The sequence below is a fragment of the Pangasianodon hypophthalmus genome, chromosome 16 (assembly GCF_027358585.1).
Source record: "Pangasianodon hypophthalmus isolate fPanHyp1 chromosome 16, fPanHyp1.pri, whole genome shotgun sequence".
NCBI lineage: Eukaryota > Metazoa > Chordata > Actinopteri > Siluriformes > Pangasiidae > Pangasianodon > Pangasianodon hypophthalmus.
This window is the reverse complement of record NC_069725.1, coordinates 12,422,606-12,448,073: the sequence shown is the minus strand read 5'-3', so window position 1 is coordinate 12,448,073 and position 25,468 is coordinate 12,422,606. Positions and strand designations below refer to the sequence as shown.

At 37.5% G+C, this 25,468-nt stretch overlaps 2 protein-coding genes across 12 annotated transcripts in view; both read right to left on the bottom strand.

Moving 5' to 3' along the window:
• Positions 1-1,266: 1,266 nt before the first annotated feature.
• LOC113530266 (uncharacterized) lies at positions 1,267-20,581 on the bottom strand. 6 transcript variants are annotated; one of them, XM_034311978.2, is made up of 26 exons: positions 20,490-20,581; positions 19,684-19,811; positions 18,294-18,419; positions 17,499-17,644; positions 15,684-15,870; positions 14,108-15,579; positions 13,397-13,568; positions 13,070-13,165; positions 12,841-12,944; positions 12,676-12,732; positions 11,065-11,214; positions 10,871-10,978; positions 9,977-10,118; positions 9,500-9,850; positions 9,359-9,403; positions 9,194-9,273; positions 8,111-8,223; positions 6,101-6,284; positions 5,094-5,178; positions 4,505-4,650; positions 4,164-4,254; positions 3,634-3,782; positions 2,689-2,774; positions 2,235-2,304; positions 1,811-1,932; positions 1,267-1,720 (listed from the first exon to the last, which is right to left on the bottom strand). In XM_034311978.2, the coding sequence occupies exons 2-26, from the start codon at positions 19,763-19,765 to the stop codon at positions 1,564-1,566; spliced, it is 4,521 nt and encodes a 1,506-aa protein (XP_034167869.2). In that variant the 5' UTR covers positions 19,766-19,811; positions 20,490-20,581; the 3' UTR covers positions 1,267-1,563. The 6 variants fall into 6 exon arrangements, 5 of the variants coding, with proteins under 5 accessions (XP_034167869.2, XP_034167871.2, XP_026775896.3 ...); XM_034311980.2 differs by lacking the exon at positions 19,684-19,811 and having other exon boundaries at positions 20,490-20,512; XM_026920095.3 differs by lacking the exon at positions 20,490-20,581 and having other exon boundaries at positions 19,684-20,434.
• A 2,379-nt stretch (positions 20,582-22,960) lies between these two features.
• The window catches only part of dnmt3bb.1 (DNA (cytosine-5-)-methyltransferase 3 beta, duplicate b.1), a 47,422-nt gene continuing 44,914 nt past the window's right edge, over positions 22,961-25,468 (bottom strand). For all 6 annotated transcript variants that reach the window (XM_026920662.3, XM_034311868.2, XM_034311869.2 and 3 more), the window contains exon 22: positions 22,961-25,262. In XM_026920662.3, the coding sequence (XP_026776463.1) occupies positions 25,121-25,262 (142 nt within the window). In that variant the 3' untranslated portion in view covers positions 22,961-25,120. The remainder of the gene's footprint in view (positions 25,263-25,468) is intronic.

The following is a 25,468-nucleotide window of genomic DNA, read 5'->3' as shown; positions in this document are numbered from 1 at the left end:
GCATAAAATCGTCGCATTTGGCAATAAAAACTAAAAAATAAAGACCATGACTTGAGCAGCATTTTTCCACGGAGTCTGGGGTCATCATATTTACACAGCACCAGTTTAGTGATTGCAGAACATGCCACTTTTCAAATTATTGCTATGACATATTGGTGCATTGAGTTCAGAATGAAAGTATGTACAGCTTTGGGTCATTTTGTGTACTTCTTTATAGTTTTAAGTCATGATGTTCTTTATAGTTATTCATCCGGTCATTCATCTTGACTAAATACTTTATCTTGGTCAGGGTCACAGCAGAGAAGCACTGGTTGAAACCCACACAGACACAGGGAGAACATGCAAAACTTCACACAGACAGTAGCCAAGATCAGGACTGAACCGAGGATCCTGGAGCTTTAAACAGCAACAGTACCTGCAGCAGGACCATGCTGCCACATAGTTATTCATAATAATACATTTATACTTTAACTACTAGTTTACATTTGATCAAGCACAGTCTGCTAGATTTACACTATATGGCAAAAAATAAAGACATGACTTGACAAGGTTGGTGTGGAAGAAATCAAGTGGCCTGCACAGAGCCACGACCTCAACCCCACTGAACATTTCTGGGATGAATTGGAAGACCGACTACACCCCAGACCTCCTCATCCAGCATCAGTGCCCAACCTCACTAAAGCTGAATGAGCAAATATCCCCACACTCTCCAAAATCTAGTGGAAAGCCTTCCTAGAAAAGTGGAAGTTATTATAACAGCGAAGGGGGAACTAAATCTATAATGGAATGTTCAAAAAGCACATATGGGTGTGATTGGTCAGGTGTCCATAAACATATGGCCATATAGTGTATATTACCTGTTTAATCACTTGTGTCATAGATCAAATCATCACTAATGTATGTATCACACAGGTTTGTTACAGAAATGGTACAAAAAAGACATTTGACTGGGAGTGTTCATTGATTATCATTGCATATGACAAGCAGTAACGTTTCAATTTGAAATCTGATTTCAAATTAGTATGTGTGTAGGTCTATTGTGGCATCCTGCCGTGCCAAAGGAAAAGGAGTGATTTAGTGAGCCAGGAGTGATTTATGACCTACAGGCAATTTGTAAGTGTAAGGCTTCTTGGCACCATTTCACGCTACCATACCATCATGTACAGAAAATAGGCGCAAGTATAAATCTTTGAAGTACAGTACATATATTTTATGACTTCAAATGTGTGTATATTAATATAGAAAACAAGAAAATAAGCAAATGAATATTTTAAAAAAACAAGAGCCTAGGTATTTTATTCAAAATGTTCATCAGTTCATTTAATTCATTAAAAGCCACAGTCTGGCAGGAAACCCTAAATATTTTAAAAACAATTGTTAGACTAGATAAAACTGAGATATTGCCTGCGGCAATCTTGATTTAACCATACATTCAGTAAAATGAATTAAAAAAATAAAAGAATTAAAAAAAAAAAAACTTTAAAATATCAAGCAAAATTACTTGAAATATTCCTGAGAGTAAATCTCTGTTTAAGAGATAGAGAGTGTCTTTTAAAACACTCCTCATTTTAGGGGAAATTCATCACAGGCGAAGTAATCCTTCAGTGGAGCAAAGAGATGCCTGATCACCGGGACACTCCAGGATTTACCCAACAACTTCTGTCTCTGCATGCGACCCATGTTCTTCACATCTGTGTAATGCTTTGGAAATCCAAAAATCCTGATACAAGTACAAGAAGAAGTGGTGAAATTGTGGGTTTAATATTAACATAATTACCTACATACATATGAACGCAAAAAAGTAACTAACTTCTCCAGTTCGGTGATCCATAAACTGTCATCCTTTCCATTCATGGATACTGGGAAATGCTGGTCATTTTTTCCCTGCTTGAGGGAGTTTGTGCGAGTGGTGATAGTCCGCACTTTGACATACTAAAAATAATTGCACACATGGAATAGAGGTTAATTAGCACAGGTCATTCCAGCTTTAGCAAATGATAGTAGAGTTATCACACTTCCACTCTTGGCTCATTTGCTCTAAAAGCCCCAAAACTAAGCCATACATAAATTATATTAAACAAAATTGCCAAAAGAAGCTAACAGTATAGGTTCAAACTTTTAAACACTTAACTCCAGTTTTACACTTTTATTAAGCACTCTGCATTGTGTTACATTCCCTTATTGATTTTCATTGTTATGTACTACATGTTTAAGATAAAAAAAATGTGTCAGACCTTAGCAGTGCGGCCAGTTTCGAGGCATTCCTGGAGGGTCAGTTTGTCATTTTGAGAGGCGATGATTGGTCTAGATGAGAATAAGACAATAGTTTACAAAATGTACTCATTTTGCTGAGTTAAAGGAATATACCAGTGTTTGTCAACCTATCTACGCTATGGTGGTGTGACTGTAATTGTCATTAATGTTTCCCTTTATGAAAAAAAAAATCACTCATAATGAAAGTCTAAGGGCAGCTGTTGGGGCTGTTAACATTTTTGTAATGGGCTTTAGGTAAACAGGTTTTATGTTCTTTCCCAGTACAAGGAAGTAAAAAATTCTTGATTCTTGTGGCAATCACTATTATGCTATGGACACAATGGATAGAGTTTAGTTTTAAAAAACTAACTAAAAATCAACTGCAGTCTCCATAAAAGGTGCAAAGCAGTTTTGTAGTGAACATGAAATACATACCTGTTCATGCCTGGCAGATTCCCCCAGAAATACCGTGCTCTGTGGGCTGGGCTCACTTTAACAGCATCAACAAGCACCGGGTTGCACTGTTAACAGAACACACACGTGCGCACACCACAAAACAAGAAAATGGAAAGAAATAAGGTACCTTAAGGGCTTTAATACAAAGTAGAAAAGAGGATAAGGGTAAGAGTAATTCACAAAGCATTTCAGCTGTGTCTATGCCTGTAAAATAGACCAGAAAAATCTTAAGTCACCAAGATTTAATTAAAAATATGATCCTAAATGCCTGCAGCAGTGTTTAACCAAGCAATTGAGTTAATTAATGAGAACAGGCCTTTTGAAAAGGTATTGTCCTGATTCTAGATTACTCAGGGATGTGGTCACAACTAAGAATTTATCTCTGCAAATCAAGGTTTTTGACAACACCGTTCATTGCCTCACAAAAGCAAGTTAAGTCATAGAGCGTAGATGAACTCCAAAGGCCCTCCTGACACATTGCTCAACAAATTTAAACAGTTTTATTTGAGAAGCTCAAGGCCATGGTTGCTCTCAGATACAGTCAGCTATATAAGAGCACAGTGTAAATCGAATGCTATAATATACACTGGTAGCCAAACTATCTGTGAGGATTTAGATTTTTGTTTATATGTAGGAATCAAAAGTGCAATATGAAACTGTGAATTGGGAATTGAGTACTATGCAGTGTGCTACCATGTCAGCCAAATGCTGCTAATATCCATGCATGTAACCTCGCCCCTCTCACAGATTGGGAATTCCTTAGTAAAAGTTAGTCAGCAGGTTTGTGAATAGGTTTTAAGAAGAACTCTAAGTTTACTGCCACTTAGGTGAACATGCCAGGAACATCTAAGACAACACTAAACACACAAACTGCCTGAACAAGACACATTCACATGAATAACACATAATTCTGCACAGCCTTACTTCAAGGAAACGGCAGATATCAGATTTGTCCCTGGTGTTCATGAATACAACGTTCTCAAAAAGCCAGAAGAACGGTCGAGGGTCATCCTCCTTGGGCTTCATGATGTTCAGCAGCCGGTAGTACTCAAAGAAGAGCCGCCCTGTGCCCTCTGCAAACAGGAGAGGTTTGCCATTAGGGAAGAGCTCGTTATAACATTACATAGTGTAAGAAATGCCCACTGCATGAGTATTATACAATAGTCTTAATACTTTATCTTAGAAAAAGATTTACACTACTCACTAATTTTGATGGATAGGTTGAGGCTAATTAGGTTTAATGATAATGATAGTTCATGAGGTTTGGATGCATATCCAAAACTGTGTACTGTTCCGGACAATGTAAAAAGTTGCGAACAATTATTAAAAGTGCTTAGCTGTTTGCCTTTCCTTACCCATTAACCATAAAAACCTCTTTTTTACATCACATTTAGATTACTGGGATTATGCTCAAATAGAGTAACAAATCGAAGATCGATAGCAGAATGTCATACCAAACAAGCCTTTCCGTGCTGGATTTACTATGGACAAGTCGTTACATGGGCTGCCACCAATAAGAAGGTCAAATGGACCCCATTTCTCAATCTGAAAAACACAGTGCAACAGTCTGACAGTATACTTTCATTTTGAAATAGATTACTGGGGTAGCTATCTCTGTTCTCTCCTAATAAAGTCTAGTCAAAATCCCTGAGAGCTCTCAAAATGAGAGCAGCTTATTAATACTTTAAACATTTACAGATTTTGGCTTACTTTATGGTTACAGGGGGAAAAAAAGGCCAAAGTGACTGAGTGAAGAACATAGAAACAACAAAGTGCAGAAAAGGCATATACATACATGCTTCCTAGTAATTCCACGGACATCGTCCACTTGGGTGATTTTTCCATCGTGGTTCACCATCGAGACAGTGATGGACTCATCATCTATTTCTGATGCAACATATCTTTCCACTTTAAAGCCCAGATCCTTCAGTACCAAGTATCCTAAAATGTACACACACATACTATTAACATATCATAGACATGACCAGACGAGGACTCACAGTTGTAGACTATAAAGCACCACTGTATACCCATGTGCTGCTGGTCTTAATGCACATGAAAGTTCCCTACCCTATCCAGTGTCACGGGTACATTTTATATATAAAATATTAAAGTATTCTTCCAAAATGTGTATGTAAGTGATATGTTTCACATTACAGTGTTGTTAACATACATGGTTTTACAATCCCAGTGGAAATACTGTTAAGTTCTGGATTTTTAAAAAATTATCGCCATTCCTGTGGATATACAATATTGCCACTCCCCCCATTCGCAGATAGTGCTCTATACTTCAGTGCCAACAGCTCCCTCCGGTGGAAAATCTTCAGCCGAACATAAGCGCTTCTCCTCTAAAAACACCTTATGTACACCCTTCTGTAACTTACCTGTACCTATACCATCGAATAAGGAGAGGACCCTGATTGGACGTCGCTGGTTGGCAGGGATTGACGGATAGACCCGATGTGGCTCCTGAGAGTGAGGACAAAATCAGTGGTATCAGGTAAGTAGTTACTCTTGCAAATTTCAGTAGGGTCTGAAAAACTCTTCTCCAGAAACCTACTATAGCCAGTACTTCACTCTGAACACCTTCAGAACCATTTTAAACCTCACAATGTTTATGTTGTGTACAAAATGGATTTCACAATTAATTATCAATTATTGCCACTCATTGGAATTTATGTGCTACAGAAAAGGGACAGAAATCTAAAAAATATCAGACTGATAAGAGATTCACAAACAGGGTGGGAGGCTCTAGACACCCCACAATTCAACAAGATTTAGAATACCACAATTCAGGTATAAATCTGTTCTTTGTGCACATAGATTTTTTTTTTATTTCTATACCTCACAGTATTTTGTTTTTCAAAATATTATATATATGCATATATTATATGCAATTACTTTTTGCATTTAAAACAAAGTATAATGTTGGTCCATCATCAAAAGCTTGATGTACTTAGGTTACAGAATGGCAATGTATTTATTATACTAAGTAGTGTACATCTAAAGTGACTAGGAAGCCACTTTGGACTCAGTCAGAATGTGTGAATTGTTCCTGTGTGAAAATAAGCTAAAGATGGGGGATTTTTATGTGGATCCAAGGTTTTCTAAGAAATACAAAATTTAGCTAAAAATAAGCAAAATTGCTGGGGGTAAACATCAAAAACAAAATTGAAACACTATAGTCTATGATAAAAGTATGGCATTGCTCCTTGTGTCTTTGCTTTTATATGACAGGAACTCATAGTGCATCACTACTGTTGATATTCACTATGTTTGTGCCAGGGTCAGGGGTATAGGCTAAGTTTTAAATTACAGGGTAAGCTACAATACTGTTACAGTACCATCACCATTACAGTAGGAACTGAGGAACACTAAAAAAAACACATACAAATTCCATGGCACTGTTGTTGGCAAAGAATTCCTGAACACGGATACTCCAATCATGTCTGGGTCTCAAAGCCCCGGAGCTTCTCTCTGGTGCACACAGGTAACAGATCCATGGGTCCAAGTCTCTTAGCTGATTAAATGTGCCTTTACCAATCAGGATATCCAAACAGTCCACGCAGTAGGAGCTACACACAGGAGACAAAACAAGTGCAGCTAAAGCAATCGGTCTAAATGAGAGAAATAACAATAATATAATGAGGAGGTCCCTGGAGTACTAGTGGTTAGGCCACAAAGCCAGGGTACCAACCCCAGCCACTGGGGTTGCGTACAAGAGTGCGATCTCAGTGCCAATCCCAAGCCCAGATAAAATTGGGGAGGGTTGCGTCAGGAAGGGTATCTGGCGTAAAAACTGTGCCAAATCAAATACACAGACCAATGATCCACTGTGGCGACCCCTAACGGGAGCAGCCAAAAGAGGAACAACAACAATAATATAATGAGGAAATTTTCAAACATGTATGAAATTCATTTGGAAATGGCATAATTTTGTACAGTATAGATAAAACTTTGTCTATGTGTGACCTTTTATTGTAGACATTGCTGTGATGTATCAAGTAAGCCTGATCTATGCTTCATCAGAACAACTTCTGACGAAGAGGTGATGTGCACAGTCTTTTAGCACAGTGGGACGATCCTAGCTGCACATCAAACCGGGGCAGCAGAAAACAACAAGTGATGATGGGTGAAAGTACACATTTTGTTGTCTGTTCAAATAAAATGACACCCTCTTGACATCTGAAGAAGAACAGGAAACAGTTACTTGAAAGCATGATCACAGGCTACTCAATTTTTGACAGAGCAAAAACAGTTGAAGCCTCTGTTCTTGATAAATGTTCTTGCCTGACAGGAGTGGAACCCAATGTCTTCTGCTGTTTTAGCCCATCTGCCTCGAGGTTTGACATGTTGTGCTTTATGAGATGCTTTTTCTGCTACAGAACTGCCTGCAAACCTGGATGCATTTTTTGCACCATTCTGTGTAAACTCTATAGATTGTTATGAATGAAAACCCCAGAACATCAGCAGTTTGATGATGTAACCACCCCTCCATTTTCTCTCCAGTTTGGTCACCTGCCACTCCCCACCCATCAGCTAGCTCTCTCCTATCATACAACAACTACCAACCAGGAAGGTTGAAGGCTAACACGTTCTTCCTCCGAGACACGTGAAGCCAGCCAACCGCATCTTTTTCAAACTGCTGCTCATGCCATGTCACATGGCAGTGTAATACACTTGGAAGAAAGCGGTATATACCCATTTCTCAAGTACATGAACTCATAGATGGCAGCACCTGGCGAGTATTGCTGTGACTGACAGTGGAGAGTGACGATGCCATTACTCCCACCCAGAGAGCATAGCTAATTTTGCTCACTTGGTTCCCAGGCATGGATGGCTGTGGCATCATCAGGACTGGAACTTGCAATCCGCCGATAATAGGAAGAAGGTTTTTATTCTGCTGCGCCACGCAGAAGCACCCATTTTATGTTTGATGTGAAAATTACCTGAAGCTCTTGACCTGCACCTGCATGATTTTATTCACTGCACTGCTGATTAGAATTATTGCCTGAATGAGCAGCTGTACAGATGTTCCTGTTAAAGGCCACCTAGTTTTGACCGAGTGTCTTTTCTACTCAGTTAAAAAAAGGTACAACACTTCGACCTCACTAAGGGAAATGAAGTTAAACAGATTTGTCACAACCCAACACTGTGGATGTTTGAGGAGTGTTTCAAGCATACAGTGGGAGGTCCTGGCATTCATTAATTGGCCAACCTCCTACACCTTCAAATGGAAGCATTTAGTCTTTAGTCTAAGTCATTTTAAACACAGGTTATTCATGGCCATGTGATATTAAATGTACCAGACAAACTCAAGTATAAGAATGCCTGTTTCATGGTGCACCATGGTTATAGTTGAAACAGGAAGCTTATGAATGATCAATTCAAATTTACTTACCGGGAACAGCTGTCATGTCCACACAGAATAACTTCCAGCCCAGCACAGCACACAGTGCAGTATGACTGATATCCATCTTCATCATACTGATATAATGTCTCTGTGAAATTATCCTACACAACACACACCCACAGGTATGAACAGTCATCAGTATAATACTACTAAGAAGATATAGATACTACACAGATAACAGATAGCTATCACCAGAATGTAAATAACAATGAGACTACTATCTAAATACATTAATTCACTTAAAACATTTAAAGGAACAGCGATGGGAAAAAGAAAGTACACCCTCCTTCAATTCTATGTTATTTATTTATTTATTTATTAAATAACAATTGTGTGGTCCTCACCAGATTCTATAAACAAACAAATAACCTCATGTGACAAGCAAAACCACAACAGATTTCAATATATAGTCATTTTTTCCCAAAAAGCAAACCAACATTCAAGCAAAAAAGCAAATCTCCTAAATCTCCTACTTCCACAATCATTAAGAGAACAATTAACATCTAGGTGTTGCTAAGGAAATGATTAACTAAAAGATTAGTTAATCATCAAGAAGTCTGACTACCTCTATAAAAGCAGAACTTTTGGCAGGTTAATGTTTTGGAGCATTCAAGTGTGTGTGTATACATCATGTCAAGAGGAAAAAACATCAGCCATGACCTCAGAGAAGCAATTGTTGCTGCTCATCAGTCTGGCAAGGGTTATAAGGCCATCTCCAAAAAAATTTAAATTCACCATTCTACCATGAGAAGGATTGTTTACAAATGGAGAGCCTTCAAAACAGTTGCCAATCTTCCCAGGAGCAGGCATCTCAGCAAATTCAGTCCAAGGTCAGACTGTTTAATGCGCAGAGATATAACGAAAAACCCAAGAGCCACATCATGTGACCTGCAGGCCTCTGTAGCACATTAAATGTTAATGTTAGTAATGAAGGTAGGTGTACTTTCTTTTTCACATGACTGTATGTGAATTCTACACAGCCAACAAAAAAATATCATTTCCAGTTTCTACACTGTAAACAGTATTCTACCAAAAGGTGTATTTATGGTGAACAGCTGTTCCCAACAGTACCTTGCATTTCAAACACAGACTCCCCTCAAACAGTGGGTGGAAGATCTCAATATGTGCGGTTCCACATGATAAGCAGAAATCTTCAGAATTTAAAATAAGAATGAAGTTACAAAACTAAAATGGAGTTACAACAATCATGGTGCACTCAACAACCAATTTTCCCACCTTCAATGTTCTTCCCTTTGACAAAAACCTCATGTGCCATTTGATCTATTAAGAAAAAAGCAAAAAAAAAAACTTTTACAAACTCAAATGACACTAAACCACTTTGTGAAAAGTTATACTTAACAGGAAAGATATACATACACCTGTTGTAGTCTTGCTTTCCCTGAACAATTGAGCTTTGGTCTTTGTTTTGATTCTTATTCTTGGAAACACATTTCTGTTTTCTGGGAGCTGGCCAACTGGCAGATAGAGAGAATTTCTTTTCATTCTGTAAGGAAGACTGTTTTGATTTTGCATACGAAAGCTTTTCCTTCACATTTTCATCCTTTAGGTCCAACCGGCCATTCTGCAGGTCCAGAGACAGTCTCTTCAAGCACACAGACACTTCTTTTAAGTTGCATAACTTTTCTAATTTCTCTTGATCTTTCTGAGTCTCACTGACAATGATTTTATTCCATTTTTGGACGCTCCAACTGAACATTTTAAGGTATTCTGAAAATGAACACAATGGACACAACAGATCAGTTTATGTTTAATAAGTTTTAGAGTCTCCCATGACACAAATTTGGGAAGTTGAAGTGGTGTTTTTTTTTTTTTTTTTTTTATGAACTTGTATACCATCTTCTCTTGATTGTGGTCTGAGTCCATTTGGTCCAGATGGTTTAAAGCCTCCAAAAGCCCAGTCCAACATTAGTCTAAGCAGGTCTTCCTTAGAGTCTGAGTTGAGACAAAAAACTTTTCCTGCACGCTCAGCAGCCACCTGAAGGCACACAGGAACAAGACGAATGGCACAGGAAGAGATGACACACATTTTTTCCCTCAGCAAGCAGACAGAAACGGACTGTGGTATTCAAGTTTTAAAACTTAAAATCTATTGGCATCGAATTCAATTTAAATTAAAATGGTGGGATGGGGGGACAACACTGAAGAGAGGGACTTCCATCAAAATAACTGAATATACATTTAATACCTTTTAAGTTCCAGGATATTTAAGAGCTTAATAATCAAATATTACCAACAGCCAATAATTCTCATTCTAGTGAAGAAGTTTTGAAACCTCTACTTAGCACCTATGCAAACAGGAAAACTATGCACTCTACAACACTACACAACAGGCAAGAGTAAGCTAACACTAACAACAAGTTCTAGTAGACTGAACCTCTAATTCTTTGCTTTCAGCACTTATGGTAGTTGTTCATTTTCAGTGTGAGTTGGCATGGTACAGCAAACAAGAGAAAGGACCATGGAAATTGGGTAGGGAAAATGACACATAATTGCCAAGGGAGGTAATTGCTTAACTTCATGTAAATTAGGAGCTTTAAAAAAAAAAAAGAAAAAAAAACCAAAAACTTCTGTTTTCCCTCACTGTGCTATTTGGTTTCACGTACTAGTCTTTAACTGTAGCTCCTGAGCCTGTGTGTGCTGCTATGGGCCCAGGGTTGCTATGAGCAATATGTGGAGAAAAATGGCTGCTGGTGTGAGCGCAGCATATAGGTCAATGCTGAATCGGACCTGCAAAGAATGAAAGATGGCATCTTTGTACGTCGTCACCATGGCAAAGGAATTAGGGCAGAAGCACTGTGCAAATGCAGCGTAAGGCTGCAGACCATCTGAATGAACCTGCAATCATAGGAACGGAAAGGGCATGTCAACCCTGAGCAGCTTGAAGATTTAGTGCAGGACAAACAAACTATTTGTACTCTTACCTTAGAGACCATACCATCCCCAAACCACACCACCTTACGAATATGCTTTCTGGGTTTCCCCTCAGTCCATCTGTGCACCAGACCAGGAGACAGAGCAAAGCTTTCCACCTGTCCCCATACCATCTCCCCTGCTGCAAAAGGCTTCCCATCCTACAGGTGTGGACAAAGCCAAAGGAAAAACAGCACAAAGTTTTTAGTGAAAAATGTTCCATATACCACCCTGAAGTATTCTTGGGTTTGTTTGTCTGAGGAACCCATTAAATATTATACATACAACCCGACAACAAAGGATTTCCCTTTTAAAGTTGGGATTCTATGTAAAATTTTGAGAATTCAAGTACCCAGTGAAGTCTTGAGGAACATATTTTATGCATTGTGTTGTATACATTATCAAAAATGGTACCAAACTGTGGCACACTTAAGCATGTACTTTTTGGTCATTTAGTATGCACCTTCCTACCTTGTACCTTGAAAGGTGCATTTAGTGTAATTATGCCCAATGCATCAAGGTCCAGTTACGTACCTTAAATCTTTTTAAATGGTACACTATATCTGTATTATCCAAAGGTACAAAAGACAAGGGTACCACTCCAGTGACAGGAAAAGATAAAGTGTGGCACCATTTTTGAGAGTATATAATACAATATACATAATGTGAAGTACATTCTTATAAAAGGGTTCCTGAAGGGTTTGTTTGGTAGTTAAGAGTACTCAGCTTCTACACACGTTAACAAAGTATTAGTTACTACTTTTCTTTATGTTTCTCAGACATTTCTATTTGTTTCTACTTGAATTTTGTTGGTTGCTATATCATACTGAAGGTGGAAAAAGAATGATCTTCATATCTTCCATATCCTGGTATCGTTTGGTACATCACAAAAACCTGCAATTTTAAGAGAGGTGTGGACTTTTTTTTATATCCACCGTATTTATATATAAAAAAAAAAATTTAAGGGGTTCCCCAGAGAGACAAACCCAATACACGCACAGATTCCCAAGTTACAGGGTTCAGCACAATCATAAGCTTCATTTCACAGACTGACTGCAATAGGAGTAATGATATTGTAATATTATTACTGATTTCAAAGTGCCTTGATTCTTTCAGAAACTGCTATATAGTCTTGTAATTTAAATAATGAACATTACATACAAAGCATTTAGGACACCCATCATTATTTAGACTAAAGTTCTCCCCAATTCCCCATAGCTACCCAAGCAATACATGTAGAAATAATAATACTTTCACGGGTAACCATGTAACAGGACACACTACGTTCTATATTGTATATGCCTGACTATAGAGAGATTTTACTAACTGTCTTTCTTCCTGATACTTATAGTACAGGCTGCTAAAATAGCAAATGTATATGAAAAATATTATTTTGATAATGTTCTCTTTTCAATAAACCTCCATTAAATATATATTGGGCTTTTTGTGCTTCATTTGCTTGCTGTTTGTAAAATTACGTTAAATTGCATTACATGGAGTAACTTAAAATTAATACATCAATCAATATATATTACATTTTAAAAGTAATTTCAACATTTCAGACTACACAGCCTGAAGCAATGGCAATGATAATTTACAATAATCTGATTTTATTAGCTTACCTGGTATGAATACTCCATTTCTTTATTAGGCGTTGAGGAAATATTGTCTTTTGTTTTCTGCAAAAGAAATCATGAAACATGAATTCATTTGAAATTGTAACTTTAAACCAATAAACACATTTAGCACTGTGTAGAGAAAAGTATTTAAAAAAAAAAAAAAAGTACCTCTGGATATAAAGTATCAGTCCATATCACATCATCATCTGTGTCTTCGTCGTCGTTGTCGTCGTCGCCATCATCATCATCTATAACTATTGATTCTGAAAAGTCTTTTGTTGTGGACAAATTAAACCACAAAAAAAGCAAAAATAAATCTTTAATACTTTATCTTCTGCCAATGCATGTGAAACCACATCAGTGAGAAATTATTTGGTAAAATAGTCATGTTATTAACCTGGGTTTTCCTTTGCCATCTCTGTGTCTGAACCAGAGGCACTGGCATTCGTCTCCATAAAAATAACATCCTCAATTTCAGTCAGATCAATAACATCTGAGAATCATAACAGGTCTCAGTTTAAAGCATGTGGTTTGAGGTGATCAGTACAAAGAAATTAAGGTTATGTTCTGTTCATTAATTTGGTCTTTTCACAAAATTGGCACAAGAGTGTAATGTTGAAATGATGCAAGTGTGTATATTATTCATTTTCAATACCTGCTTTATTCTGGTCAGGGCCACGGTCACACACTCATCCAGTTGTGAATGTGAGGAAGTCATAATTACCTGATGTTGAATTCTCCTGGGTCTCAGGGCTGAGAGGGTGTGATGGGGCACTTTTGTAGGAGCAAGCGTCTGTGACATCATCATCATTGTGTACCATGTCTTTGCAGTCAGAGATGTCAATTTTTCTCTCTTCCAAACTGCTATCAATGCAGTGATCAACACTCTCAAACACCTGAGATCACCAAAAACATACAGATACAGGCAATACCCTTTAGTTTTCAAGACCAGGTATTCCTGGCCAGGGTGTAAATTATAGGTGCACGAAACCTACCGAATTAACTACTATTAATTATATTAACTATTAATTAATTATACTATCAATGACTAAGAGAAAGGCAAATCATATGGAACCTGAATTTAACCTTTCAGTACCTACATTCCTGAGTCTAGACTGGCATTCTTCACTCTCATAAGTCCAAAATTTCCTATTTGGTAACTACTTCACTTTAGTTACTACATATTTCACAGTAGTTCCTGAATTATATTTAAAATATATAACTATATAATGCATTTAAGAGATTAAAATACATTAATGGACTACATATGGCTCTAGGCTTTGGTAGGCATCTCCAACAAATGAAGGAACAAACACAGCATATTATATTTCTCTTTTGAATTTTGCTCTACAATATCATGCCTTACTTTAACAGGATGAACTAAGATGAGGTAAGATGCAGTCCATAAACTCACAGTCTTTCATTGGTCACTCACTTGTGCAAAAATCCTTTCCATTCTCAGTGTCTTGGGCAAGGCCAACAGGCTGAGGATCAGCTTTCGAAAGAGAGACGTTTTTCCCATAATCCTCAGCTCTGCCTTCCAGTACTGCTCCAGTGACTGTACAGCCGGACCAGCAAGTTTATCTTCCTGCTCAGCAAACTGATACTCAAGAAACTCATCAGTCAACAAGCTGAAGGCTTCTCTACATGTACAAAGACCAAACTGGACACCTAAATCAGATACGGCCTTCCCGGTGACTTCCAGCTTGCCTTCTGGGCTTAAGAGGGCATCCATGTTTCTCAGAGCAGAATGAGACATGGGTAAACTCTTGACAATACTGGAACTGACTGCTGTGTAGAATGAAACAACACTCTTGTAAAAGAGGTCTAAAGAGCCACTTAGCTCTGCATCATTTTGACGAAGATATTCCGCCACCCCTTCACCAACCTTCACCTTGTCTCTTGGAAGATGTTCCATCATGTCCTTCATTGGTGAGCCCAAGTTACCTCTCCTGAAGAAGCGTTCCACAGCTTTGGGAGTGAGGAAGCTAGATATGTAAACATGAACTAAACTACAGGCATCTTGGAGCAATGTTCTCACCTCTTTACCACAGTCCAAACTCTCCTGAAATTTGCAGAGAGGCTGCAGGGCATGGCTCAGAAACAGGAAATTCAGTCTCAAAGCCTTATCATTGAGGAGGCAGCAAATTTGTCTGTTTGAATTACTGCTGGCACTTTGAAAATTAAAGTATTGCACTAAGTCTGACCATGCTGTGGCCATTTTGTAAATTGTTGTTCTGAGGCTAAGACAATCAGATATCAAAGAAGGGGTGAGATTGAACTCCACATTATTAAGCTGTTCCTTCAGAAAGTCTGGTAGAGAGGAGAAGTGCTGGTGGACTTCCTTGATCAGTTCCTGGATCTGTGCTGACAGCTCCATTGCCGTAATACCACTGTGACATGCTTGTTCTGCAACACCAGTAAGGCTACACAGAAAAACAGTGCCAGGATTCAAGGCTTTCAGGCCTGAAATCAGCTCTGTAAGATTGGGTGCATTGGAATAAAATGCTGCAAGGTTAGCCAGAGGGATCTCAAACTTTTTAAGAGTCTCCACAACACAGTTCAATAAGGTAGTATGCACCTCTTCGATGATGTCAAGCAGCCTCACTCTGGTCTCTCCAGCAGTCTGGTCGAAATACCCAATCAAGACCACATAAGCTTTCTCCCCTTCATGGTACATATACAGGCAGTAAGGGGTCTGGTTACAGACAGCGACAAAGTCTTTTGGGTATTTCTGGCCCAGCACTTGCTTGGCTTTGCTACATGTAATAGATGAGTCTGTGCTGGCTAAGACAGAGGGACAGTATTTCCTGATAAAACACAGCACAGCCCGGCTGGAGTAAAAAGACTCCAGAACATTTCTCTCCACTTTTGTGTCAGCATTTTCACTAAGCCGGTCTGGAACCGCTGTTGCAAAGAAATAAAATGTATAAGAAATGACCAGGGGTTTTATGCAATCTGAAATTTTGTATAGTATCAAAGGACAATGGAAAGGAAATGCAAAGTCTCACAAAAGTCCAGCTGCACAAGAGCCCTTCGTTTCTTAGGGAGATAGGGTTCCAGAATCTGTCCACCTCGAGCCATTACAGGATTGTAACTATGTCCCGCAAAATTGTGCTCAAAAAACACTTTGAACCACCTCAGTAGATTTAACGTCTCTGTGATATTCCCACTGACCAACTTTTCAATCTCCAGTGTCTATAGGAAAAAAGAATTTGTTAATAATTCAAATAGTTCCGAATGGAACACTTCAGAACGGTGCACAAAATACTCCAAACACTTCCCTTCCTATGAATGTATGAATATAAACTATTTTGTATATAATAAACACATAAACATGCCAACATTACTAACAGGGAAAAAAAAAATTATGACAAAAAATCCTAGCTCATGCCCTGTGGACAGAACAGCTCGAGGATAACAGCAAAAATGATAAAAACATATTAACTAAACTGATATTTAACTGTAATCTACAGAAATGTTTGGATTTATATGCAACCTTGTATTTTTTTTCAATCTTCAACTGTCCAATTTCCATGAGCATTATATTTTGACCATACAAATATGATTTCTGTATATGCATATACAGTGGTGACACCGTGGGCTGTGGGATTCATCCTGTTGGAGATGATCATAAAAACCCATTTTGTGCCAAATGAGTTAAAAAAAAAATTATATTAAGAAAAATTATATTAAGAACCTTTATCTCCAGGGATGCCTCTATGGCCCAGCTATTGGGAAGGAAGCTATGGGGGGGCACTATTTCAGATGTTTTACCTTGCTGTGACCTTAAAAAGGATTACATCTTTATGAGATTACATCTTTATGAGATCTGTATGATCAGTCAGTTACAATACATGCTTAGGTGATTGTTCTGATCTACTGTAATTATGCAATATTTTACCATAAAAAGTATATCACAAGGAGTAATGAATGCATGATGGTTTAATTTGATTTTTTTCCCTGTTGTACAAGTAAGCTTTTGAGTGGTGTTACAACTGACCCACACAATGTTACAATTGTGCAACTTTGAAGGTACAATTGTAAGATGAGGCTCCTTTTAGTCTCACTGATTGCTGAGTACATGCTGACGATATGAGTAAACTTGCAACTGATTAAAAAAGCAAACATGATGTATGCTGTTGTTGCATGATGTTCAATGGGAAGTATGAAGTCTGTCATTTAAATCATCGCTGAGCAATTAAAAAAAACAAACAAAAAAAATTACAATTGTACCAGCTCTCCCCTAGTGAAAGATATCAACAGACAATCAACAGACATTTGTAGACGTTTGAAGATCTGAGCATCGACACAGTAATAAAAATTGGTATTTACACAAAAAACACTATATATACAGAAAGAAAATTATGATAGCCTACATGATGAAAGAAAATATTGAATGGTGACACACTGCACATCCTACGCTATACTTTTATTATTGAATCACCAATCTTTTGATATAGAAATACAAAGTAAAATATATAAAGCACCTGGCACTTTTTTGCCTACAGGTAACCTATTTAAAATTTGACTCACAAGACCTAGGTTCACCAGTTAAAATTCACCTAGATAAAGTCAGCACAAAGCAAAAGTCACGGCTACCTTAAACAACTGCTTCTTTCATGTCCTGCATCCTTTCCTCTTCTGCGTTTATGCCAGGCAAATTTTGATAGTCTAGTCTTTTGATAACCATAGCAAGGGACCAACAAATATATATGGTACAGCTAAATCGCCTCTGTAAACACTACCTGCATGTTTCCTGCATTTTGATGTGGGACAGGTGCTGTACGTTGGGTCATACGATATCATACGTTACTAAAACTTACTTTATTTATAGAAGTCTTGATGAAGGCACCTTCAAGTAGCTTGTAGTTGTTCGTTATATCTATTTCATCCTCTACTTTGAACTTTACATTTCGCACAGCAATACAGCCAGGGTTAAGCAGGTCCATTAACTGGCAGTAGGCAGCACCTAGAAAACGTACACACACACACGTACACACACGTACACACACGTACACACACACAGAAGAGTGGAGGTTATCATAAAAGCAAGGAGAGATTAAATCTGAAATGGAATGTGCAATAAGCACATATGGGCACGATGGTCAGGTATCCACAACATTTTGGCTATATAGTGTATTTGCACTATAAGATCATTGTAAGAAGCAATATGATAATATAAAAACATTATTGTAAGTAGTTAAGTCACCTTACTTTTTTTTTTTTTGAGTATCATCAGAATTTCTAGAACATCAACCAATGTCAATTTTACTCAGAGTAACAAGTAAGGGATCAGACCATTTTAAATAGTTTTATTAAAATTGGAATGTAAAAAAAAAAAAAAACATACGAGTTATAATTTTCATATTGTTTCACATAGCGTCTTCTGTGTTCCACCTTCAACCTGAGCAAAAGTAAGTATCATTGAAGATGTTTTTGCAATATCATCCTTCCCTAATTTGTATATAATGGGCAAAGCCTATTTGTGTACGTAATGGAAGCTTCACATACCAAGTCAAATTCCTTGTGTGTGTGAGCACACTTGGCAATAAAGCACTTTCTGATTCTGATGATTTTGGCTAAATTAAAGGGTTGCGTAAACCCTGAGGTATAAATACCTGAGCATGTTTGCTCCACAGTGTTGAATCCAGACTGCAAAGTGTGATTGAGCCAGGCCAGCAACTCAGAGTCACTATATTTGGCATCTGATTTAAGTGTCACACTCACCACCATCTTTCCATAACCTGAGGGAAATTCCATGCCACATGCATGCAGTTAACTTATTGTAAGTTATAATGCATTGTAGTGTTAACATGACAAGTGGGCTTCGAAGAAATAAATTACCTATTAATATTATTACCATATAGTACACATAAATTACACTCAGTCATACATACTATTAATAATTACAAATTTCTCTGCAACCCTAGCCAGGATAAAGCAGTTACTCAAGAAGAAGAAATGAGTTAATTCATTAAACATTTTAAACATATAAAAATATGCAAAAAGAAAACAAGAACTCTGACATTTTAACTTACTGTAAACCTTGTAAAACTTTTTTTTTAATTAATGTAATCTGAAAAGTCTTACAGTGGCTATTTCACCAGTTACTGGTTTACTTCTGAATTAAAATGGTGACAATTTTCTTTCTATGAACTCTGAATTAAATTTGTGTGATATGATAATATTGACAATACTGTAATAAATTAGATAAAAATTGCTTTTCAGCAATATCACTGATGATTACATTTACAGTATAAACAACTCTATTTACAGTAATAGACATTGAATGTTTGATTTATCTCTCAGTCAGGAGTCTCCTGGTTCGATCCTGAGTTCAGGTTACTCTCTGTGCAGAGTTGTGTATGTTCTCCCTGTGTATGCACAGATTTGCTCCAGGTTCTCTGGTTTCCTCCCATCTCCCAAAAAGATTGGATTAGCAACACTACATTGCTCCTACATGTGAATGAAAGTGTTAATATGTTCGTGTGTTTATGCATGGTGCCCTGAGATAGACTGGTGTCTATCTCAGGGAAAAAATAATCCAACCACTGCAGGACAACGCAACTGGGAAGGCTCAGAAACAGCTGCTGAGAAAGTTGGCCAGCTGTATGTTTACAAACAATAATAGCAGGCAAACAAAATAAAAAATAAACCCCATGATTGTGAGTCTTCCTGGTACAAATGAGAAAAACGCATTATAACCGAGTATTGAACACCGAAAAGGACCGGTGTGTTACAAATGGCTCCATTTAGGCTAACTTCTAAAATGTCTTCCTAGTTTAGCTAGCTAGCTAAGAAACCGAATTGTATTAGTCTATACTCGCGTAACTGGACCGACATGTCTACGAAAAATACCTACACTACCCCGCAAAGTTATTTACACTAATTGACTGTAATAAATATCTGTTTTCCGACTGTATCTAAATAACCGTAATATAGCTAGTATTTATTTTTTAAATAAGTTCATTTTTACAAAGTTTTTCTTTTTTTTTTTTCTCAACTTACCAGCACGCGCCCCTTCGAACACCTCGTTAATTGTTACGATTCTTCGTGGCTCCGCCCCCAACACGCGCGCGCACGCTATCATTGGTCAATATTCACGAGGAACGGAAAGCGAACAAGTTAGCGCTGACCTAAAGGCCAGGTCGAAACAAACGGCAATGAGTGCGTAAAGTGCTACAGAGCAAAAATAATAAAACGTAATTATATGAATTCGCAGTGTGTCATAACTGTTGCTTTATATTTTCGCACGCAGACTTCATTGATAACGTGTACAAACACGATATGTGTGTGTGTGTGTTGGTGTGTTTTAGCCCACGCCGTGAGTAAACAAACCAGCGAAGTGTGCGTTTCTATTTTGTATCGAATTTTTACCTATTTTACGTTTTCACCTTAAACGTTTATAACTCATAAATCCACATAAATCCATTTTAACCAGCTTAAAGAAACCTAAGACTACAGTATTTGTGAAACACTGAGTGGTTAATCATCTAATATAGAGTTTAACAAACTACTCTGTATAACAATGAACAACTTTAATTAACTAGCCAACGTTAAGTCATGACAGTTTCGACAACTTTTGACGAACACAAGTAAATGAGCTGAAGAAGTCTCAAACATATTTCAACATATTTATACCGTTTAAACCCGCTAACATGAACGCTCACTGTGTGTAGCTACTAATATCTTATCTGTGATATGCTAGCCCATGACTAGCCATGGCGCGAGGGCGGTATTTAAAGAGCATTTTTTGCAGATTAATTCATATTAACTATGAAACTATGCCACTAAATATGCTCATAGGTATACACCTGAAACAGTCTTCTGTATAAAGTGCATACACATTTAAAAGCCTTTGACTATAAATCTTGTGAGTACGTATGAAACTCTGGTATATGTACACTCACTCTCCACTTTATTAGAAACACCTGCACATTCATGCAGTTATCTAGTCAGCCAATCATGTGACAGCAGCACAATGCATAAAATCCTGCAGAAACAGGTCAAGAGCTTCAGTTAAAGTTCACATCAAACGTCAGATTGAAGAAAAATGTGACCTCTGTGACTTTAACAGTGGTGTGGTAGTTGGTGCTAGATGGGCTGGTTTGAGTATTTCAGAAACCGCTGATCTCCTGGGATTTTCACACACAACAGACTGTAGAATTTACACAGAATGGTGCAAAACACAAAAAACATCACGTGTGTTCGGAGGGTCTGCAGGCTGAAACACCTTGTTGATGAGAGAGATCAGAGGAGAATGACCAGACTGGTCTGAGCTGACAGGAAGTCTATAGTAACTCAAATAAGCACTCTTTACAACCAAGGTGAGCAGAAAAGCATCTCAGAAAGCAAAACACATCAAACCTTGAGGTGGATGGGTTTCAACAGCAGAAGAGCACATCAGGTTCCACTCCTGTCAGCCAAGAACAAGAATCTGGGGCACAGACTCACTGAAACTGGACAGTTGAAGACTGGAAAAAGATCAGGTGATTTTTTTCTAATCTTCAACTATCCAGTTTTGTTGAGTCTGTGCCCATGATAGCCTCAGGTTCTTGTTCTTGGCTGAGAGGAGTGGAACCTGATGTGGTCTTCTGCTGTTGTAGCCCATAGACCACAAGGTTCAATGTTTTTGTTACCATATTCTTCCCGGAAGCTCTTGTACATTATTTGTGTGATTTTATGTGCTGTGCTTCTGCCACATGTTTGGCTGATAAGATAACTGTATGAATACGTAGGAGTACAGGTGTTCCTAGTAAAGTAGACAGCGAGTGTATATACCACTGACACCTGCCTACACACATACACCTGCTTATTCATGCAGTTGTCTAATCAGCCAAACATGTGGCAGAAACTCAGTGCATAAAATCATGCACATAATGTACAAGAGCTTCAGGAAATGTTACAGAAAAAAATATTTTCTGAGTGACATGGTTTTTGGTGGCAGACAAGCTGCTTTGAGCATTTCATTTGCTGATCTCCTGGGATTTTCATGCACAACAGTGTCTAGAGTTTGGTCCAAAAACCCACAAAACCATCCAGTGAGCTGAAGTTCTGTGGGTGGAAGCACCTTGTTGATGAGAGTGGTCAGAGGCGCCTGGTCTTTTTCAAATCAACTGTCCTGTTTGGTGAGCCTATGCTCAATATATCCGGGATTGAACCTGATGTGGTCTTGCCCTGTTGTAGCCCATTCACCTAAAAGTTTGACATCACTTCCTGTCAGCTCAAACCAGTCTGGCCATTCTCCTCTGACCTCTCTCATCACCGAGGCATGTCCACCTGCAGAGCTGCTGCTCACTTGATTTTTTATTTTTTTTTCTTCACATCATTATGTGAAAACACTATAGACTGTTGTGTGTGAAAATCCCAGGCGATCAGCTGATTCTGAAATATTCAAACCAGCCTCATTGGCACCACGCCACAGTTAGAGCAACCGAGCCGTCAATAAAAAGGTTGCATGTTCATATTGTGGCATGCCAAATACCTTTCTAGCCAAAGGATATGGTGACAATTTAGCTTATATTTGGGATTATAAATTGGTATGATTTTTGTATGAGCATAACATTCAATTATACAGTCTCTTACAGCAGATTTTAGTCTACTAAAGAGAGCAGGAATACCTCAAAAAGTATTATAAAGATAAAGCACTGGAGATTCATCATAAACCTCACACTGAGGAAACACTACAAATTTAGGCTATTCAAATAATCAAAATTTTCCACTTTGCCAGTGCTCCCTATATCTACATAGAGTCGACATAGAGTGATCACTCATCATTGGCCTACATTCCATCCATCTTACTATCCTCTGTGAAGGATCTGTGCCTGGTGATACCTTCGCCACATGGAAGTATGTTGTTAATTTGGACTCGGATAATGGAATTATGTACCCAGTTTAATTTGCACTGCAGACCTCTCCTTTCTCCATCTGAACATGTTGTGTATGCCTATCTAAGAATATTCTCTTTGCTGAACATCTGTTCAGGTGATTGATGTTCCATGTTCCTTGTCCTGTATGTAGACAAATTTTGTGTAATTCATGTTTTTCTCCCTGTGTTCCTGTGTGAATGTGTGTGAGTGTTCATATGTATTTGTGTGTCTAAAAGCGTATGGTATTAGTTGTCATGCTGTTTTTCCTCCAACTGTTTTGCATTTTGTCTGGTTGGATGGAAATGTAGCCCTTCAGCACTTGTATCACTGTCGGCTCCTTTAACAGCCTTATGCATGGATGGGATTCTACATCACCTTTGCCAAATAAATAATTGTCAGTGTAAACAGTCAGCACATTTTTGTATAGTACAGTAAAGGCTGTATCTTCTTTATTGGTGTCAATGCCACTAACAACACTTTGTTACATATAGTTATGAATAAAAAAATAAAAAAGGTATACAAAAGCATACAAATGAGTACAAAAGTATAAAAATAAAGTCATGGAGTACTTATCAAAAATGCTCCAAAATGGACTTTGTATAAAATGTACTGTTAATATGTAAGTTTTCAGTGCTAATGTGTTTTTATTTTACCAAATAGCAAGCAGATGACAAATATTTATGCATCATATTTAAAGAACAACTACATAAAATGTTAGAACTTAAAAAAATTTAAAACACTACAATATAAAGTCTACAAAATGTGAAAAGTAGGCAGTACTTTGTGCTATTTTTTACATAGACCTACATTTGGGCTATTAGAAGTCTGTAGTTGTCATTTTATAATGCAAATATAAGTGATAGAAAACTTCTATCTTACATGATATACTAAAACAAAGATATTTCAGCATACTGTCTTTAAACAGTTAACAACATATTCAAGCTTTAATTCTGAACAGTAGTCGTTCTGAAGCACATACATGTAGAGCTTAAGTATTACTTTCTATTTTAAAGCAATAAAACAGGCTCCAAGGTGTATTGTACTTCAAAAGGCACCATAAGTTTAAAAAACATTTGAAAATGATACTAAAAAAAGAATGTAAAAGGAAGGAGCGCAAAAATGCAACCTGTTATGACAGAGCACCCAATACAACAAAGAAACAACAGTAAAGAAACTCGGGTACTTTTTTAGTTCAAAATCAGTCCTCATCTTTCAGGAAGTCACTTTCATAATACAGTTCCAGTGAAGGTCTATGTGAAGACCTTAAAAACTAGTTAGGAATGTAAACATATAAAAACAGTACCCTGTGTGTTATTTGTAATTACTGCATTTTGATTTCTTGTTACGAAGACCTGGATGTGACATGTTCTTTTAATACTCATGATATTACTGGTAATAAATTTAAAAATATAAAATATCAGATAAACTGCTTATATAGCAATTGTACTTTGTTTGGCTTTTGGCTTTTGTAAAACAATTTGGCTTTGTTTTACAATGCTTTATCTTTTAAAGATTTTTTTTTCCCTTGAATGTATGGAAAGTCCTTTGTAGAAGAACATGTTTGCAAATATATATAATGTGGGCTCACAGTTTAGCTTTTGCACTGATGCACTCATTTCAAGTATTTCTTTGAGTAAAAAGACCTATAGTACAAGGAATGCATTACAAATGCTTGTCAAAGGTCACACAATCCACAGTCACTACACAAATGACAACAACAACAATAACAACAAAATATTATAAAAAATTGTCAACCTTTCCCTTTTTGGGAAAAGTCCAAACTCTAAGGAATCATGTTATGACTTGAAATTAAGACTCAGTCTGGGTGTTTTGATCTTTGGTGAGACTAACTGAATTCTTTTTTTCCATGCTTAAATACCTCAAGCTCTAAAATAACTCATTCTACTTGTAAACAACTCTGACATTTTGGCAAATAATCAATGTTTCAATTCTTTGAGAAGCAACAAAAAGTTAAGGGACATTAAATCTTACTACATCTTTCTACTAGAAACTAAAATATTGAACTGCAAAAAGACAGCATAGTCCTTGAAGAATAGGGTTTTTTTTTAAAAAAAAGTAAACTATCATAATGCAGAGTTTGATGGCACATAGCTCACAGAAGAAAAACATGGGATTTCAGTACACATATCACATAACCATTAAATGAGATACAATGTTAATCTTTGCCAGAATGTCAGCTTTGTCTATCAGGATGAGATCTTTAAACCTGTCCACCAGCATTTCTGTCTGTCAAGGTAGAAAAGGCATCATTAAGTGAAACAAGATCCCTGAAAATCAAGTACTTTTGTGTAAAATGTGATGAGTTTGAAGGTGTATGGTCATCCATTAGTAAAACAGCCTCTTGTCCTACCTTAAGTAGGCCCTTAAAAACCATTCATGGCTCAAAGCAACAGCATCACCTGCTGGACAAAATCTTGCTTGTGTCTCTAATGAGACAAAAATAACGAAACCTCAAGAGTTCCCCTGTGTCTTGTGAAGCCATTTGGTGCTCTGTTGCTGTAGGTATTAAGCCAGTGTGACTTTGGCCTGAGTGGACTGGACACCTTTTTTGGCTGTTATTCACAGGCAAAGTAGTCCTTCAGAGGGGCAAAGAGATGCCGGATGACTGGTACGCTCCATGAACGACCCAACAGTTTCTGTCTGGCACCACGTCCCATGTTGGACACATCTGTGTAGTGGACAGGGAACCCAAAAATCCTAAAAGACAAGAGAAGACCATTCAAATGACAATATATGTCAGCTAAACTTATTAACTAAATTATTAAAGGTACCTCATAGCTTCTCAAACCTTTTAAATTCTTTAGTCAGGCTTGGAGTTTGTATCTTTGTGTGATTTTTTTATATTTAAGTGTGTGATTAGCAAATAAATGCTAAAAATTTAAAATGAAATGTTCACTAAAATT

Excerpts from the sequence above, each read along its gene's own strand:
- LOC113530266 (XM_034311978.2), bottom strand. The coding sequence starts at position 19,765 with ATGATAGCGTGCGCGCGCGTGTTGGGGGCGGAGCCACGAAGAATCGTA. Across the intron at positions 15,871-17,498 it reads TCAAGACTTCTATAAATAAA|ACACTGGAGATTGAAAAGTT; the intron begins GTAAGTTTTAGT and ends TTTTTCCTATAG. Across the intron at positions 12,945-13,069 it reads GATGGCAAAGGAAAACCCAG|ACTTTTCAGAATCAATAGTT; the intron begins GTTAATAACATG and ends CCACAACAAAAG.